This window comes from Rhinoraja longicauda, chromosome 10 (assembly GCF_053455715.1).
Source record: "Rhinoraja longicauda isolate Sanriku21f chromosome 10, sRhiLon1.1, whole genome shotgun sequence".
Lineage (NCBI taxonomy): Eukaryota > Metazoa > Chordata > Chondrichthyes > Rajiformes > Arhynchobatidae > Rhinoraja > Rhinoraja longicauda.
Genome location: NC_135962.1, coordinates 58,992,160 through 59,010,285, shown reverse-complemented (window position 1 = coordinate 59,010,285; position 18,126 = coordinate 58,992,160). Strand labels below are relative to the sequence as shown.

The window sequence follows — 18,126 nt, the reverse complement described above, 5'->3', positions numbered from 1 at the left end:
GCACCGCCATTCAATATGATCATGGCTGATCATCCAACTCAGTATCCCGTAACTGCCTTCTCTCCATACCCCCTGATCCCTTTAGCCACAAGGGCCACATCTAACTCCATCTTAAATATAGCCAATGAACTGGCCTCAACTACTCTCTGTGGCAGAGAATTCCACAGATTCACCACTCTCTGTGTGAAAAAAACCTTTCTCATCTCGGTCCTAAAAGACTTCCCCCTTATCCTTAAACTGTAACCCCTGTGACTTGCCTGTGCTTGGTCCATATCCCTCCAAACCTGTCCTATCCATGTCCCTGTCCAACTGTTTCTTAAACGATGGGATAGTCCCAGCCTCAACTACCTCCTCTGGCAGCTTGTTCCAGACACCCACCACCCTCTGTGTGAAAAAGTTACCCCTCGGATTCCTATTAAATCTTTTCCCCTTCATCTTGAAACAACGTCCTCTGGTCCTCGATTCCCCTACTCTGGGCAAGAGACTCTGTGCATCTACCCGATCTATTCCTCTCATATCCCAAAGACTTGTGGGTTAATTGGCTGCTGTAAATTGGCCCTTGTGTGCAGGGAGTGGGTGAGAAAGTGGGATAACATAGAGCTAGTGTGAATGTGTGGCTGGCGTGGACTCGATGGGCTGAAGGGCCTGTTCCCATGCTGTATCTTGGAGTCAGTCGATACCACACATTGGAGCCACTGCGCACGCGGTACCGGAAGGAATTGTTTTAGACACATTGCCCATGACAGGTGCAGCGGGTAGAGCTGCTGCCTCGCAGCGCCAGAGACCCAGGTTCCACCCTGACCTCCTGTGTTGTCTCTACACAGAGTTTTCACATTCCCCCTGCAACCGCGCGAGTTTCCTCCGGGCGCTCCGGTTTCCTCCCACGTCTCTTAAAGCCGCATGGGTTTGTAGGTCCTTCTGTCCTTCTGCAGTTGTACAGGGCCCTAGTGAGACCGCACCTGGAGTACTGTGTGCAGTTGTACAGGGCCCTAGTGAGACCGCACCTGGAGTACTGTGTGCAGTTTTGGTCTCCGAATTTGAGGAAGGATATTCTTGCTATTGAGGGCGTGCAGCGTAGGTTTACTAGGTTAATTCCCGGAATGGCGGGACTGTCATATGTTGAAAGACTGGAGCGGCTAGGCTTGTATACACTGGAATTTAGAAGGATGAGAGGAGATCTTATCGAAACGTATAAGATTATTAAGGGGTTGGACACGTTAGAGGCAGGAAACATGTTCCCAATGTCGGGGGAGTCCAGAACAAGGGGCCACAGTTTAAGAATAAGGGGTAGGCCATTTAGAACTGAGATGAGGAAAAACTTTTTCAGTCAGAGAGTTGTGAATCTGTGGAATTCTCTGCCTCAGAGGGCAGTGGAGGCCAATTCTCTGAATACATTCAAGAGAGAGCTTGATAGAGCTCTTAATGATAGCAGAGTCAGGGGGTATGGGGAGAAGGCAGGAACGGGGTACTGATTGAGAATGATCAGCCATGATCACATTGAATGGCGGTGCTGGCTCGAAGGGCCGAATGGCCTCCTCCTGCACCTATTGTCTATTGTAGGTTGATTGTATTGTGTAAATGGTCCCTCGTGTATAAGATGGTGCGAGTGTACGAGTTGATCGCTGGTCGGTGCGGACTCGGTGGGCCGAAGGGCCTGTTTCCGCGCCCTTTGCAAACCCCCCCCCCGGTACAGACTGCACCCGTGGTCAGAATCGAACGCAGGTCTGGCGCTGTGAGGCAGCAGCTCTACCCGCTGCACCACCGTGCTGCCTTGTTCAAAGGGTAACAGGAGAATGGAGGTGAGGAGGTGTATCTTTAGTCAGTGGGTGGTGAATCTGTGGAATTCGTTGCCATGGACGGCTGTGGGGGCCGTCAATGGGTAGTTTTAAAGCAGAGATTGATAGGTTCACGGTCAGTTCAGGCATCAAAGGTTATGGGGAGAAGGCGGGTGAATGGGGTTGAGAGGGAAAGATAGATCAGCCATGAATGAATGGCGGCGTAGACTTCAATTAGTATAAGAAAATAACTGCAGATGCTGGTACAAATCGATTTATTCACAAAATGCTGGAGTAACTCAGCAGGTCAGGCAGCATCTCGGGAGAGAAGGAATGGGTGACGTTTCGGGTCGAGACCCTTCTGAAGGGTCTCGACCCGAAACGTCACCCATTCCTTCTCTCCCGAGATGCTGCCTGACCTGCTGAGTTACTCCAGCATTTTGTGAATGAGTAGACTTCAATGATTCAAGTCTACTCTGTCTCTACTTTATTGCCTCTACCTGGGGCCAGTGAAATGTTGATGGGCTGAATGGCCTAATTCTTCTTCTGTATCCTCCGGTCTTGTATTCACCTGAGACATGAACTTGGTTCCCTCCCTCGAGAGACTGCAAGGCCTTGTAGCTCTTTTGAGCATTTCCTGTTCTTGTTGCAAGTATTGCGTTGCGTGTGTCAGTGTCAGTGTGCATCCATGCAGCATGGGCAGCTTTTGAAACTCGATGGAATTTAGAAGATTGAGGGGGGATGTTATAGAAACATACAAAATTCTTAAGGGGTTGGACAGGCTAGATGCAGGAAGATTGTTCCCGATGTTGGGGAAGTCCAGAACAAGAGGTCACAGTTTAAGGATAAGGGGGAAGTCTTTTAGGACCGAGATGAGAACGTTTTTTTTCACACAGAGAGTGGTGAATCTGTGGAATTCTCTGCCACAGAAGGTAGTTGAGGCCAGTTCATTGGCTATATTTAAGAGGGAGTTAGATGTGGCCCTTGTGGCAAAAGGGATCAGGGGGTATGGAGAGAAGGCAGGTACGGGATACTGAGTTGGATGATCAGCCATGATCATATTGAATGGCGGTGCAGGCTCGAAGGACCGAATGGCCTACTCCTGCACCTATTTTCTATGTTTCTATGAAATGCTGAAAGGTGAATTGTACACCCCAGGTTGTCTCTGCTTACTAGGAAGAGTTCTGCTTAGGATTATGTTCTTGGAGTTGAAAATAGGAGCAAAGAGGTCCTTCTGCAGTTGTACAGGGCCCTAGTGAAACCGCACCTGGAGTACTGTGTGCAGTTTTCGGTCTCCAAATTTGAGGAAGGATATTCTTGCTATTGAGGGGGTGCAGCGTAGGTTTACTAGGTTAATTCCCAGAATGGCAGGACTGTTGTATGCTGAAAGACTGGAGCGACTTGGCTTGTATACACTGGAATTTAGAAGGATGAGAGGAGATCTTATCGAAACGTATAAGATTATTAAGGGATTGGACACGTTAGAGGCAGGAAACATGTTCCCAATGTTGGGGGAGTCCAGAACCAGGGGCCACAGTTTAAGAATAAGGGGTAGACCATTTAGAACGGAGATGAGGAAAAATATTTTCAGTCAGAGAGTTGTAAATCTGTGGAATTCTCTGCCTCAGAAGGCAGTGGAGGCAAATTCTCTGGATGCTTTCAAGAGAGAGCTAGATAGAGCTCTTAAGGATAGCAGAGTCAGGGGGTATGGGGAGAAGGCAGGAACGGGGTACTGATTGTGGATGATCAGCCATGATCACAGTGAATGGTGGTGCTGGCTCGTAGGGCCGAATGGCCTCCTCCTGCACCTATTGTCTATTGTGTATTGTGTATGGTCTATTGCTTAGGATTATGTCCTTGGTCCCACCATATTTCCTAGTGCATATCTACTAATTGGGAGGCCATTGAGTCATCCAGCGTGGAAACAGGTTAATCTTCCCAACTTGCCCACACCGACCTGCATACCCCAGCTACACTAGTCCCACCTGCCCGCATTTGGTCCATATCCCTCCAAACCTGTCCAATCCATGTACCTGTCTAATTGTTTCTTCAACATTGCAATAGTCCCAGCCTCAACTACCTTGCAAAAGTCCCAGCCTCAACTACCTCCTCTGGCAGCTCGTTCCATACACCCACCACCCTTTGTGTAAAAAAGTTACCCTTCAGGTTTCTATGAAGTCTTCCCCCCCCCCCCCCCCCCTCCACCTCACCTTAAGCTGGGGGATGGTTCTCGATTCCCCTACTCTGGGCAAAAGTCTTGTGCGTTTACCTGAGCTATTCCTCTCGTGATTTTATGCACCTCTATAAAATCACCCCTCATCCTCCTGCGCTCCAAGTCCTAGCCTGCTCAACCTCTCCCTGTAGCTCAGGCCCTGGAGACCTGGCTGCCACCTCGTGAATCTTCTCGGCACCCTTTCCAGCTTGACAATATCTTTCCTCCAACAAGGTGTCCAAAGTCTTGAATGGTAATGTTGGCTGCACTGGATGGAGCGGACTGGAAGGAAACTCTAGTTTGACCTGGGTTGGGTAAATCATTGAGGGGACAATGGATTGCAGGGTCCCGGCAAGGCCCAGGACAGGTGAGAATGGCTTCTTGGCCTCCGACGGTCAGATTGGCCAAGGTTCAGTAATCCAGCAGTGCTTCGCTTTAGAGATACAGCTTGGAAACGGGTCCTTCAACCCACTGAGGCGGCACGGTGGTGCAGCGGTAGAGTTGCCGCCTTACAGCGAATGCAGCGCCGGAGACCCGGGTTCCATCCCGACTACGGGCGCCGTCTGAACAGAGTTTGTACGTTCTCCCCGTGACCTGCGTGGGTTTTCTCCGAGATCTTCGGTTTCCTCCCACACTCCCAAAGACGTGCAGGTTTGTAGGTTAATTAATTGGCCTGGTAAATGTAAGATGTAAAAAACTGTCCCTAGTGGGTGTAGGATGGTGTTAATGTGCGGGGATCGCTGGTCGGCGCGGACCTGATGGGCCGAAAGGGCCTGTTTCCGTGCTGTATCTCCAACTTAAGTCCACGCCGACCAGCGATCACCCGTTCACACTAGTTCTAAGTTATCCCACTTTCACAGCTGCTCCCTGCACACCAGGAGGCAATTTACAGAGGGCCCATTAACCTACAGACCCGCACGTCTTTGGGATGTGGGAGCAAACCGGAGCAGCCGGACGAAACTCACCAGGTCACAGGGAGGGAGAACGTACAAACTCCACACGCACGCTCACACACACTCACACACGCTCACACACACACACACGCGCACACACATACACACTCACACACGCTCACACACACACACATGCTTGCTCACACACACGCTCACACGCTCACTCACACACGCTCACTCACACACGCTCACTCACACACGCTCACTCACACGCTCTCGCTCACACACTCACACGCTCACTCACACACACTCACACGCTCTCACTCACACACGCTCACTCACACACGCTCACTCACACACACGCTCACACACACACTCACACACACACTCACACACGCGCACACACACACGCACACGCACACACACATACACACACACACACGTGCACACACACACGCTCACTCACACACACACATGCTCACTCACACAAGCACACTCACACACTCACACACACTCACTCACATGGTCACTCACACACGCTCACTCGCACACGCACACACTCACACGCTCTCGCTCACACACTCACACGCTCACTCACACACATGCTCACTCACACATACACATACACACACTCAGCACCTGAGGTCAGGATGGAACCGGGGTCTCTGGTGCCGTGAGGCAGCAGCTCTACCCGCTGCGCCACCGTGTCTCCACAGAGCACCGCAAGCTAATCTGATCCAGACGGTAGATTTCCCAGTGAGTCACTGGGAAGATTAAGCGTGAGAGAGTGTGGTGAAAGTGTGGAGGGAAATGTTTGGCTGATTTATTTACGGTGGTTGTCTTCTCCCGGCTGGGTGTAAGTGCCGTGCTTTGTCATGTGGAACAGTTTAGTTTGGTTAGACAGACACAACGTGTGTAGTAAGAAACTGTAGATACTGGTTTACACCGAACATGGGGACAAAATGCTGGAGTAACTCAGCAGGTCAGGCAGCATCTCTGGAGAGGAGGAATGGGTGACGTTTCAGGTCGAGACCCTTCTTCAGACTCTGAGTCAGGAGAGAGGGAGATGAGTTGGTCAAGTCAATGGATGTTTTTAAGGCAGAGATAGATAGATTCTTGATTAGTGCGGCTGTCAGGGGTTATGGGGAGAAGGCAGGAGAATGGGGTTGGGAGGGAAGGATAGATCAGCCATGATTGAGTGGCGGAGTAGACTTAGGAAACAAAACTGCAGATGTTGATTTAAATCGAAGGCAGACACAAAATGCTGGAGTAAAATGCTGGAGTAACTCAGCGAGTCAGGCAGCATCTCTGGAGAGAAGGAATGGGTGACGTTTCGGGTCGAGACCCTTCTTCAGACTGGACCTCGACCCGAAACGTCACCCATTCCTTCTCTCCAGAGATGCTGCCTGGCCCGCTGAGTTACTCCAGCATTTTATGTTACCAGCGGAATAGACTTGATAGGCCGAATGCCCTAATTCTATTCCTATCACTTATGAAAAGGTACAGAACAAATTAAAACATTATGATTTTGAATGTGGGCCAAATCATTAGTTTAGTTCATTGTCACGTGTACCGAGGTACAGTGAAAAGCTTTTATTGCGTGTTATCCAGCCAGCGGAAATACAATGCGTGATTACAATCGAGCCGTTCACATTGTACAGGCGCAGGATAAAGGGAATAACGTTTAGTGCAGGATAAAGTCCAGTAAAGTCCCATTAAATACATAAGGGTGAACTACAGATGCCGGTTTAAACTGAAGACAGACACAAAATGCTTGAGTAACTCAGTGGGTCAGGCAGCATCTCTGGAGAGAAGGAATGGGTGATGTTTCAGGTCGAGACCCTTCTGCGGACTGATGCAGAGTCTCGACCTGAAATGTCAACAATTCCTTTTCTCCAGACAGGCGACCTGACCTGTTGAGTTACTCCAGCATTTTGTGTCTGTCAAAGTCCAATTAGTCTGTCATAGTCCGAGGGTCTCCAGTGAGGTAGACGGTTTTAGTTTAGAGATACAGCGCGGAAACAGGCCCTTTCGGCACACCAGGCCCGCGCCGACCAGCGATCCCCGCACATTAACACCATCCTACACCCACTAGGGACAGTTTTTACATTTACGCCACGCCAATTAACCTACAAACCTGCACGTCTTCGGAGTGTGGGAGGAAACCGAAAATCTCGGAGAAAACCCACGCAGGTCACGGGGAGAACGTACAAACTCCGTACAGACAGCGCCCGTAGTCGGGATGGAACCCGGGTCTCCGGCGCTGCATTCGCTGTAAGGCAGCAACTCTACCGCTGCGCCACCGTGAAGGTTTGTCAGGACTTCTCTCTAGTTGTTGGTTCAGTTGCCTGAAAACTGACGCAGGAAATCAGCAAACACAACAGGATATCAGTATTCCAGCATGGACATTTCATTGGGTCCACATTTTGCCTTCTCCTTTTCTCATTGATTTATCTACACTTAAGGCACAGTATTTCACAAACACCCAAGACCCGGGTCGATCCTGACCACGGGTGCTTTCTGTACGGAGTTTGTACGTTCCCCCCGTGACCTGCGTGGGTTTTCTCCGAGATCTTTGTTTTCCTCCCACACTCCAAAGACGTACAGGTTTGTAGGTTGTGTAGGAAAGAACTGCAGATGCTGGTTTAAATCGAAGGTAGACACAAAATGCTGGAGTAACTCAGAGGGTCAGGCAGCATCTTGGGAGAGAAGGAATGGGTGACGTTTCGGGTCGAGACCCTTCTTCAGACTGACGTCTCGACCCGAAGGCAGGAACGGGGTACTGATTGAGAATGATCAGCCATGATCACATTGAATGGTGGTGCTGGCTCGAAGGGCCGAATGGCCTACTCCTGCACCTATTGTCAATTGAAATGCCACCCATTCCTTCTCTCCAGAGATGCTGCCTGACCCGCTGAGTTACTCCAGCATTTTGTGTCTACCTTCGATTTAAACCAGCATCTGCAGTTTTTTTCCTACGGGTTTGTAGGTTAATTGGTTTGGTGTATGTGTGAAATTGTCCCGCGTCTGTAGGGTAGTGTTAATATGCAGGGATCGCTGGGCGGCACGGACTCGGTGGGCCGAAGGGCCTGTTTCCCTCTTTAACACTAAAACTGAACTAAGCCGATGGAATCGTTTCTAAGTGCAGTGACGCTGGTGCAGTTTGAAATATTCGGCAAAGTAAATATTTTGCGTTTCCTCTTTTTGTCCCGGGTTGATCCCAGACTTGACCCTAAACTTTCTCTGCGGGTCTGGAGGAAGATGCTTTGTGCTGTTTGCCTTTTTATCTGCTGGGATCGGAGCTGTAACCAATGCTTTGTAGGCCACAGTTTAAGAATAAGGGGTAGGCCATTTAGAACAGAGATGAGGAAAAACTTTTTCAGTCAGAGAGTTGTGAATCTGTGGAATTCTCTGCCTCAGAAGGCAGTGGAGGCCAATTCTCTAAATGCATTCAAGAGAGAGCTAGATAGAGCTCTTAAGGATAGCGGAGTCAGGGGGTATGGGGAGAAGGCAGGAACGGGGTACTGATTGAGAATGATCAGCCATGATCACATTGAATGGCAGTGCTGGCTCGAAGGGCCGAATGGCCTCCGCCTGCACCTATTGTCTATTGCTGGGGAGAAGCACAAAGGGTTTATTGTCTGGTATTCGGGGATGTGGCCCTTGTTTCTCACAGACTGATTAGCAATTAATTGAACTGTCGAGAGAATTAATGGCTGTTCCGTGTTGACCTGATATTTGGGCTACCTTTTAGAGACAGCCTTGAGGGCCAGTTATTAGTGGAACAGCACGGTGGCACAGTGGTACATAAGGTCGTAAGGAATAGGAGTAAAATAAGGCCATTCGGCCCATTGTGTCTACTCTGCCATTCAGTCATGGCTGATCTATCGCACCCTCTCAACCCCAATCTCCTGCCTTCTCCCCATAACCCCTGACACCCGTACCAATCTTCCTCATTGGTGACCCTCGGACTATCCTTGATCGGACTTTACCTTGCACTAAAGATTATTCCCTTATCCTCTATCTGTACACTGTGAATGGCTCGATTGTGATCACGTATTGTCTTTCTGCTGACTGGATGGCAGGCAACAAAAGCCTTTCACTGTAGCTCGGTACACGTGACAATAAACTCAACTAATGAGGAGAAGGCAGGAACGGGGTACTGATTGAGAATGATCAGCCATGATCACATTGAATGGCGGTGCTGGTTCGAAGGGCCGAATGGCCTCCTCCTGCACCTATTGTCTATTGTCTAAAGGAACTGCAAATGCTGGTATATACCAAAGACAGGCACAAAGTACTGGAGTAACTCTGGTCTGACGAAGGTCCCCGACCCAAAACGTCACCAATCCTTTTTCTCCAGAGACGCTGCCTGTCCCACTGAGTTACTCCAGCACTTTATGTCTACCTTCGGTGTAAACCAGCGTCTGCAGTTCCTTCCGGCAAAGGATTGTGCGCACGCCCTCTTTTGCAAGAGGCAAAGTTCGAGGCTACTTTGTTCAGCCTTGCCGATAGCCGATTTGATATCGCTGGACAATGAACTCCACTTTCGGTCTCAAAGTCCGGAAACACGATTGATTTATTGATCACGTGCATGAGGTGGAACCACTTACGGTAATATTGCCGACACATTTCTTGCTCTGCGATGACTTCCGACCTCAGAAAGAAACCGTTAGAGGGACTCTCCTGTCCACCTCTGTTCAATAAATTGAATTGAATAAATGTTTATCGGCCAAGTATGTACACACGCACGCACACGAGGAATGTGACTTGCTGCTCGCAAGTAACAACACGACATACAGTAAACAATTAAGAATAAAACATAGAACATTAGAACATTAAGAAACATAATGTTAAGCGTTCATTAAAAGCACAGGCAGACTTACAACCCAGCAGTCTGAAGAAGGGTCTCGACCCCAAACGTCACCCATTCCTTCTCTCCTGAGATGCTGCCTGACCTGCTGAGTTACTCCAGCATTTTGTGAATAAATACCTTCGATTTGTACCAGCATCTGCAGTTATCTTCTTATATTATTTTACAACCCAGCGGTATTAATATTGATTTCTCGAACTTCAAGTAACCCTTGCCTCCCCCCTCTCTCTCGGTCCCTCCCCAATCCTGGTCTCAGACTAGTTCCACACTGTCCTGATTGCATATTACTTGTTGCCACTGCCCCCCACAGCTAACAACCATCCATTCTACACTTTCCTTGAGCTTCGTCCCCTCTGATCTGCCATTTTCACACCTTTTCCCTCCCATATCTCCAAAGCCATGCAGGTTTGTAGGTTAATTGGCTTGGGTTTGTACGCTTGGTATAATTGTAATTTGTCCCCAGTGTGTGCAAGGTAGTGTTAATGTGCGGGGATCGCTGGGCGGCACGGACCAGGTCGGGCCGAAGGGCCTGTTTCCGCACTGTATCTCTAAACTAAACATCTCTGCACTCCCTCTCCCCTGCCTCACAGTCTAAAGAAGGGTCTCGACTCGGAATGTCACCCATTCCTTCTCTCCAGAGATGCTGCCTGTCCCGCTGAGTTATTCCAGCATTTTGCGTCCATCTTCGTTGAAAGCGCTGGGTGATTTTTCTCTGGAACTGCAGGTGCTGGTTTGTGTAGAGATGCTGCCCGACTCGCTGAGTTACTCCAGCACGTTGTGTCTGTCCAGTCCCCTGTTCTGCGAGTCACAGTCAGTTTATTGCCCCCCTCTGACGTTGCAAAATGAACCCTCCTGTGGCAGTTCTTTGTTTCTTGATGTTCAGGGGGACGTTTGGAAGGAGTGGGTTGGGGCGAGCACTATTAAAGGAACGGCGGGACAATCAAACTCCCAATTAAACGAGGAGTCATAGAAACATAGAAAATAGGTGCAGGAGTAGGCCATTCGGCCCTTCGAGACTGCACCGCCATTCAATATGATCATGGCTGATCATCCAACTCAGTATCCCGTACCTGCCTTCTCTCCATACCCCCTGATCCCTTTAGCCACAAGGGCCACATCTAACTCCCTCTTAAATATAGCCAATGAACTGGCCTCAACTACCTTCTGTGGCAGAGAATTCCACAGATTCACCACCCTCTGTGTGAAAAAAAAAGTTCTCATCTCGGTCCTAAAAGACTTCCCCCTTATCCTTAAGCTGTAACCCCTAGTTCTGGACTTCCCCAACATCGGGAACAATCTTCCTGCATCTAGCCTATCCAACCCCTTAAGAATTTTATATGTTTCTATAAGATCCCCCCTCAGTCTTCTAAATTCCAGCGAGTACAAGCCGAGTCTATCCAGTCTTTCTCCATATGAAAGTCCTGCCATCCCAGGGATCAATCTGGTGAACCTTCTCTGTACTCCCTCTACGGATGGATGTCTTTAGGAAGCCGGCTGGGCTGGCCGCGGTAGAACAATGCTTGCCCAGTCTCTCTCTCTCTCTCTCTCTCTCTCTCTCTCTCTCTCTCTCTCTCTCTCTCTCTGTCTGGCTGCACCAGTGAGTGTTCATGTTTCCAGCGGTCTCCTCATGTCCACGCCAATGGCAGACCCTGTGCCCAGCAATGTTTAGGAAAAAAACTGCAGACGCTGGTTTAAAATCGAAGGTAGTCACAAAGTGCTGGAGTAACTCAGCGGGTCAGGCAGCATCTCCGGAGAGAAGGAATGGGTGACCTTTCTGTCCTGGGCCTCCTCCATTGTCAGAGTGAGGCCCAGCGCAAATTGGAGGAACAGCACCTCGTATTTCGCTTGGGTAGTTTACACCCCAGCGGTATGAACATTGACTTCTCTAACTTCAGATGGTCCCTGCTTTCGCTCTCTATCCCCTCCCCCTTCCCAGTTCTCCCACTAGTCCTCCTGTCTCCGACTACATTCTATCTTTGTCCCGCCCCCTCCCCCGACATCAGTCTGAAGAAGGGTCTCGACTCGAAACGAAGGGTCTCGACTCGACTCGACTCGAAACATTCCTTCTCTCCCAAGATGGTACCTGACCCGTTTGAGTTACTCCAGCATTTTGTGTCTACCTCCGACAATGTTTAGTTTAATAAACAATAGGTGCAGGAGGAGACCATTCGGCCATTTGAGCCAGCACCGCCATTCACTGTGATCATGGCTGATCATTCACAATCAGTACCCCGTTCCTGCCTTCTCCCCATACCCCCTGACTCCGCTATCTTTAAGAGCTCTATCGAGCTCTACCTTGAAAACATCCAGTGAATTGGCCTCCGCTGCCTTCTGAGGCAGAGAATTCCACAGATTCACAACTCTGGGTGAAAAAAAAATTCTCATCTCGGTCCTAAATGGCCTACCCCTTATTCTTATGTTCCATGTTCCCTGTGACAGTGTTGGCACGTGGTGATTTGAAAGCCGGATAAGCAAAGGGAACCTTTGAGTTCATGAGTCCTGTGCATTGAGACTTTGATGCTGTTAGTTAATGAGTAACACAGTCACAAACAGTGACAGGGCTGAGGCTCAACTGTGTGGAAGGCCCAGGTTTGTTGTTCATAAGTTATAGGAGCAGAATTAGATCATTCAGCCCATCAAGTCTACTCCCATGGCTGCAGTACTTTGTTATCCCCCCTCCCCATCCCCCCTCCCCATCCCCCCTCCCCATCCCCCCTTCTCCATCCCCCCTCTCCCTCCCCCTTCCCCATCCCCGCCGCTCCATCCCCCCCGCTCCATCCCCCCTCCCCATCCCCCCCGCTCCATCCCCCCTCCCCATCCCCTCTCCCCATCCCCCCCGCTCCATCCCCCCCGCCCCATCCCCCCTCTCCATCCCCCATCCCCCCTCCCCATCCCCCCCGCTCCATCCCCCCGCTCCATCCCCCCTTCCCCATCCCCCCTCTCCATCCCCCTCCCCATCCCCCCTCTCCATCCCCCCTCCCCATCCCCCCTCCCCATCCCCCCTCTCCATCCCCCCTCTCCATCCCCCCTCCCCATTCCCCATCCCCCCTCCCCATCCCCCCCGCTCCATCCCCCCGCTCCATCCCTCCTTCCCCATCCCCCCTCTCCATCCCCCCTCTCCAACCCCCCTCTCCATCCCCCCTCTCCATCCCCCCTCTCCATCCCCCCTCTCCATCCCCCCTCTCCATCCCCCCTCTCCATCCCCCCTCTCCATCCCCCCTCTCCATCCCCCCTCTCCATCCCCCCTCTCCATCCCCCCTCTCCATCCCCCCTCTCCATCCCCCCTCTCCATCCCCCCTCTCCATCCCCCCTCTCCATCCCCCCGCTCCATCCCCCCGCTCCATCCCCCCGCTCCATCCCCCCGCTCCATCCCCCCGCTCCATCCCCCCGCTCCATCCCCCCGCTCCATCCCCCCGCTCCATCCCCCCGCTCCATCCCCCCGCTCCATCCCCCCGCTCCATCCCCCCGCTCCATCCCCCCTTCCCCATCCCCCCTCTCCATCCCCCCTCTCCATCCCCCCTCTCCATCCCCCCTCTCCATCCCCCCTCTCCATCCCCCCTCTCCATCCCCCCTCTCCATCCCCCCTCTCCATCCCCCCTCTCCATCCCCCCTCTCCATCCCCCCTCTCCATCCCCCCGCTCCATCCCCCCTTCCCCATCCCCCCTCTCCATCCCCCCTCTCCATCCCCCCTCTCCATCCCCCCTCTCCATCCCCCCTCTCCATCCCCCCTCTCCATCCCCCCGCTCCATCCCCCCGCTCCATCCCCCCGCTCCATCCCCCCTCTCCATCCCCCCGCTCCATCCCCCCGCTCCATCCCCCCGCTCCATCCCCCCGCTCCATCCCCCCGCTCCATCCCCCCGCTCCATCCCCCCGCTCCATCCCCCCTGCTCCATCCCCCCTCTCCATCCCCCCACTCCATCCCCCCTCCCCATCCCCCCTCTCCATCCCCCTCCCCATCCCCCTCTCCATCCCCCTCCCCATCCCCCTCCCCATCCCCCCTCCCATCCCCCCTCTCCATCCCCCCTCTCCATCCCCCCTCTCCATCCCCCCTCTCCATCCCCCCTCCCCATCCCCCCTCCCCATCCCCCCTTCTCCATCCCCCCTCTCCCTCCCCCTTCCCCATCCCCGCCGCTCCATCCCCCCCGCTCCATCCCCCCTCCCCATCCCCCCCGCTCCATCCCCCCTCCCCATCCCCTCTCCCCATCCCCCCCGCTCCATCCCCCCCGCCCCATCCCCCCTCTCCATCCCCCATCCCCCCTCCCCATCCCCCCCGCTCCATCCCCCCGCTCCATCCCCCCTTCCCCATCCCCCCTCTCCATCCCCCTCCCCATCCCCCCTCTCCATCCCCCCTCCCCATCCCCCCTCTCCATCCCCCCTCTCCATCCCCCCTCCCCATTCCCCATCCCCCCTCCCCATCCCCCCCGCTCCATCCCCCCGCTCCATCCCTCCTTCCCCATCCCCCCTCTCCATCCCCCCTCTCCATCCCCCCTCTCCATCCCCCCTCTCCATCCCCCCTCTCCATCCCCCCTCTCCATCCCCCCTCTCCATCCCCCCTCTCCATCCCCCCTCTCCATCCCCCCTCTCCATCCCCCCTCTCCATCCCCCCTCTCCATCCCCCCTCTCCATCCCCCCTCTCCATCCCCCCTCTCCATCCCCCCTCTCCATCCCCCCGCTCCATCCCCCCGCTCCATCCCCCCGCTCCATCCCCCCGCTCCATCCCCCCGCTCCATCCCCCCGCTCCATCCCCCCGCTCCATCCCCCCGCTCCATCCCCCCGCTCCATCCCCCCGCTCCATCCCCCCGCTCCATCCCCCCTTCCCCATCCCCCCTCTCCATCCCCCCTCTCCATCCCCCCTCTCCATCCCCCCTCTCCATCCCCCCTCTCCATCCCCCCTCTCCATCCCCCCTCTCCATCCCCCCTCTCCATCCCCCCGCTCCATCCCCCCTTCCCCATCCCCCCTCTCCATCCCCCCTCTCCATCCCCCCTCTCCATCCCCCCTCTCCATCCCCCCTCTCCATCCCCCCTCTCCATCCCCCCTCTCCATCCCCCCTCTCCATCCCCCCGCTCCATCCCCCCGCTCCATCCCCCCGCTCCATCCCCCCTCTCCATCCCCCCGCTCCATCCCCCCGCTCCATCCCCCCGCTCCATCCCCCCGCTCCATCCCCCCGCTCCATCCCCCCTGCTCCATCCCCCCTCTCCATCCCCCCACTCCATCCCCCCTCCCCATCCCCCCTCTCCATCCCCCTCCCCATCCCCCTCTCCATCCCCCTCCCCATCCCCCTCCCCATCCCCCCTCCCATCCCCCCTCTCCATCCCCCCTCTCCATCCCCCCTCTCCATCCCCCCTCTCCATCCCCCCTCTCCATCCCCCCTCTCCATCCCCCCTCTCCATCCCCCCTCTCCATCCCCCCTCTCCATCCCCCCTCTCCATCCCCCCTCCCCCTCCCCCCTCCCCATCCCCCCTCCCCCCCCTCCCCATCCCCCCCGCTCCATCCCCCCCGCTCCATCCCCCCTCCCCATCCCCCCTCCCCATCCCCCCCTCCCCATCCCCCTCCCCATCCCCCCTTCTCCATCCCCCCTCTCCATCCCCCCTCTCCATCCCCCCTCTCCATCCCCCCTCTCCATCCCCCCTCTCCATCCCCCCTCCCCATTCCCCATCCCCCCTCCCCATCCCCCCCGCTCCATCCCCCCGCTCCATCCCCCCTTCCCCATCCCCCCTCTCCATCCCCCCTCTCCATCCCCCCTCTCCATCCCCCCCGCTCCATCCCCCCTTCCCCATCCCCCCTCTCCATCCCCCCTCTCCATCCCCCCGCTCCATCCCCCCTCTCCATCCCCCCTCTCCATCCCCCCTCTCCATCCCCCCTCTCCATCCCCCCTCTCCATCCCCCCTCTCCATCCCCCCTCTCCATCCCCCCTCTCCATCCCCCCTGCTCCATCCCCCCTCTCCATCCCCCCACTCCATCCCCCCTCCCCATCCCCCCTCCCCATCCCCCCTCCCCATCCCCCCTCTCCATCCCCCCGCTCCATCCCCCCGCTCCATCCCCCCTCTCCATCCCCCCTCTCCATCCCCCCTCTCCATCCCCCCTCTCCATCCCCCCTCTCCATCCCCCCTCTCCATCCCCCCTGCTCCATCCCCCCTGCTCCATCCCCCCTGCTACATCCCCCCTGCTCCATCCCCCTTCCCCATCCCCCCTCTCCATCCCCCTTCTCCATCCCCCTCCCCATCCCCCCTCTCCATCCCCCCCGCTCCATCCCCCCTTCCCCATCCCCCCTTCCCCATCCCCCCTCTCCATCCCCCTCCCCATGCCCCCTCTCCCTCCCTCTTCCCCATCCCCCCCGCTCCATCCACCTTCTCCTCTCCCCCTCCCCATCCCCTCTCCCCTCTCCATCCCCTCTCCCCTCTCCATCCCCCTCTCCATCTCCCCCTCCCTCCCTCCCTTCCTCCTTAGGAGATAGATTCAAACTTTAAAATGTGAATAACTTAAAATATATAACACCGATTTCAATGAAACTTCTTCCATTAGCACCAAAGGGATGACGGTGAGTAAGGTGGGCCTAACATTGTCCCACTATCGTGAACCATTTTGGCTGTAGTTCAGGAACAAACAAACAAACAAACAAGAGTTTTAACATATAGATGTTCATAAGTGATTGGAGCAGAATGAGGCCATTCTGCCCAATCAGGTCTACTCCGCCATTTAATCATGGCTGATCTTTATTTCCCTCTCAACCCCATTCTCCTGCCTTCACAGACTAGAGGGTATAGCTTTATGATTAGAGGGCAGCGTTTAAAGGGGATGTGCGAGGCAAAAATATCCATTGACGGCCCCCAGAGCCTTCTGTGGAAGGGAATTCCACGGATTCACCACCCAGTGTTCTATGATCAGAACTGAGATTTAGTCATAGAGTGATACAGTGTGGAAACAGGCCCTTCGGCCCAATTGGCCCACGCGGGCCAACATGTCCCAGCTACACTAGTCCCACCTGCCTGCGCTTGGTCCATATCCCTCCAAACCTGTCCTATCCATGTACCTGCCCAACTGTTTCTTAAACGATGGGATAGTCCCAGCCACAACTACCTCCTCTGGCAGCTTGTTCCATACACCCACCACCCTCTGTGTGAAAAAGTTACCCCTCGGATTCCTATTAAATCTTTTCCCCTTCACCTTGAAACCATGTCCTCTGGTCCTCGATTTCCCTGACTCTGGGCAAGAGACTCTGTGCATCTACCCGATCTATTCCTCTCATGATTTTATACATAACACTGCTGCGCTGGTCAAGAAGGCACAGCAACGACTGTTCTACCTAAGAACACTGAAGAAGTCTGGTCTACCCCAACAGCTGCTGACGACCTTCTACCGCTGCACCATAGAGAGCATCCTAACACATGGCATCCCTGTGTGGTATCTCAGCTGCACGGAGGCAGAGAGGAAAGCTCTTCAGCGGGTAGTCCATAGAGCTCAGAGGACCATCGGAACACAGCTACCGGCCTTGGAGGGCATCTACAACACACGATGCCTCAGAAAAGCCACCAGCATCCACAAAGACTCTTCACACCCCTGCAACAGTCTGTTCGAACTTCTACCACCGGGCAGACGATACAAGGCCTTCTAAGCCCGCACCTCCAGACTCAGGAACAGCTTCATCCCCAGGGCCATAGCTGCTATGAACCGGTCCTGCTGAGCCGGATGGTCACATCGCACAGTGAACTGGCACAGATCTACTTGCACTTTATTCTGTTTTAAACTGTTACAATTTGTTTCATTGGGTTGTTTAAATTAATACTGACTAGCTAATTAATTTATTGCATCGTATGGGAGGCACATTCCCAATCTCGTTGTACCTCTGTACAATGACAATAAAGATATATTGTATTGTATTGTATTGTATGAAATATAATGTGTTTCTCATGGGGTTTTTTGTCCCCTCTTTTAGAGACCCAAGACCGACAAATCAGAGCGTCAACAAGCACGTCAACAATGATGTGAACTTGCGCATTCAAAACCTGACTATATTAGTCAGGCACATAAAGAACTACTATCAGGTAAGTGGCTTCAACAGCTTCCGGCCTCTTGTGGTTTAATCTTTTGGAAGGGGTGTGACAGCAGTAGAATCTCTCGCTGGTCCCAGCGGCCTCACAAACCCCCCAACCATTTCCTCTTGTCTTGTGAGCTGTGTCGCTTTCAGTCTTGGTGTGTGTGTGTTCATTGGAGGGTTATTGTTTATGGAGCCAGGTGGTGGCTATTGAACAAACTTCACGTTGATCATATACTAGACCAAGTGGACCTGTTGGGGCCCAAACCTCTCCTGCATTGGTGCAGCACCCTCTCCTCCCTCCCTCTCCTCCCTCCCTCCCCTCTTCCCTTCCTATCCC

At 54.0% G+C, this 18,126-nt stretch overlaps 1 protein-coding gene across 2 annotated transcripts in view; it reads left to right on the top strand.

Moving 5' to 3' along the window:
* The window catches only part of ccdc88c (coiled-coil and HOOK domain protein 88C), a 173,581-nt gene that overhangs the window by 6,563 nt on the left and 148,892 nt on the right, over positions 1-18,126 (top strand). For both annotated transcript variants that reach the window (XM_078406949.1, XM_078406950.1), the window contains one exon: positions 17,688-17,796. In XM_078406949.1, the coding sequence (XP_078263075.1) occupies positions 17,688-17,796 (109 nt within the window). Of the gene's footprint in view, positions 1-17,687; positions 17,797-18,126 lie in introns of those variants that run through there.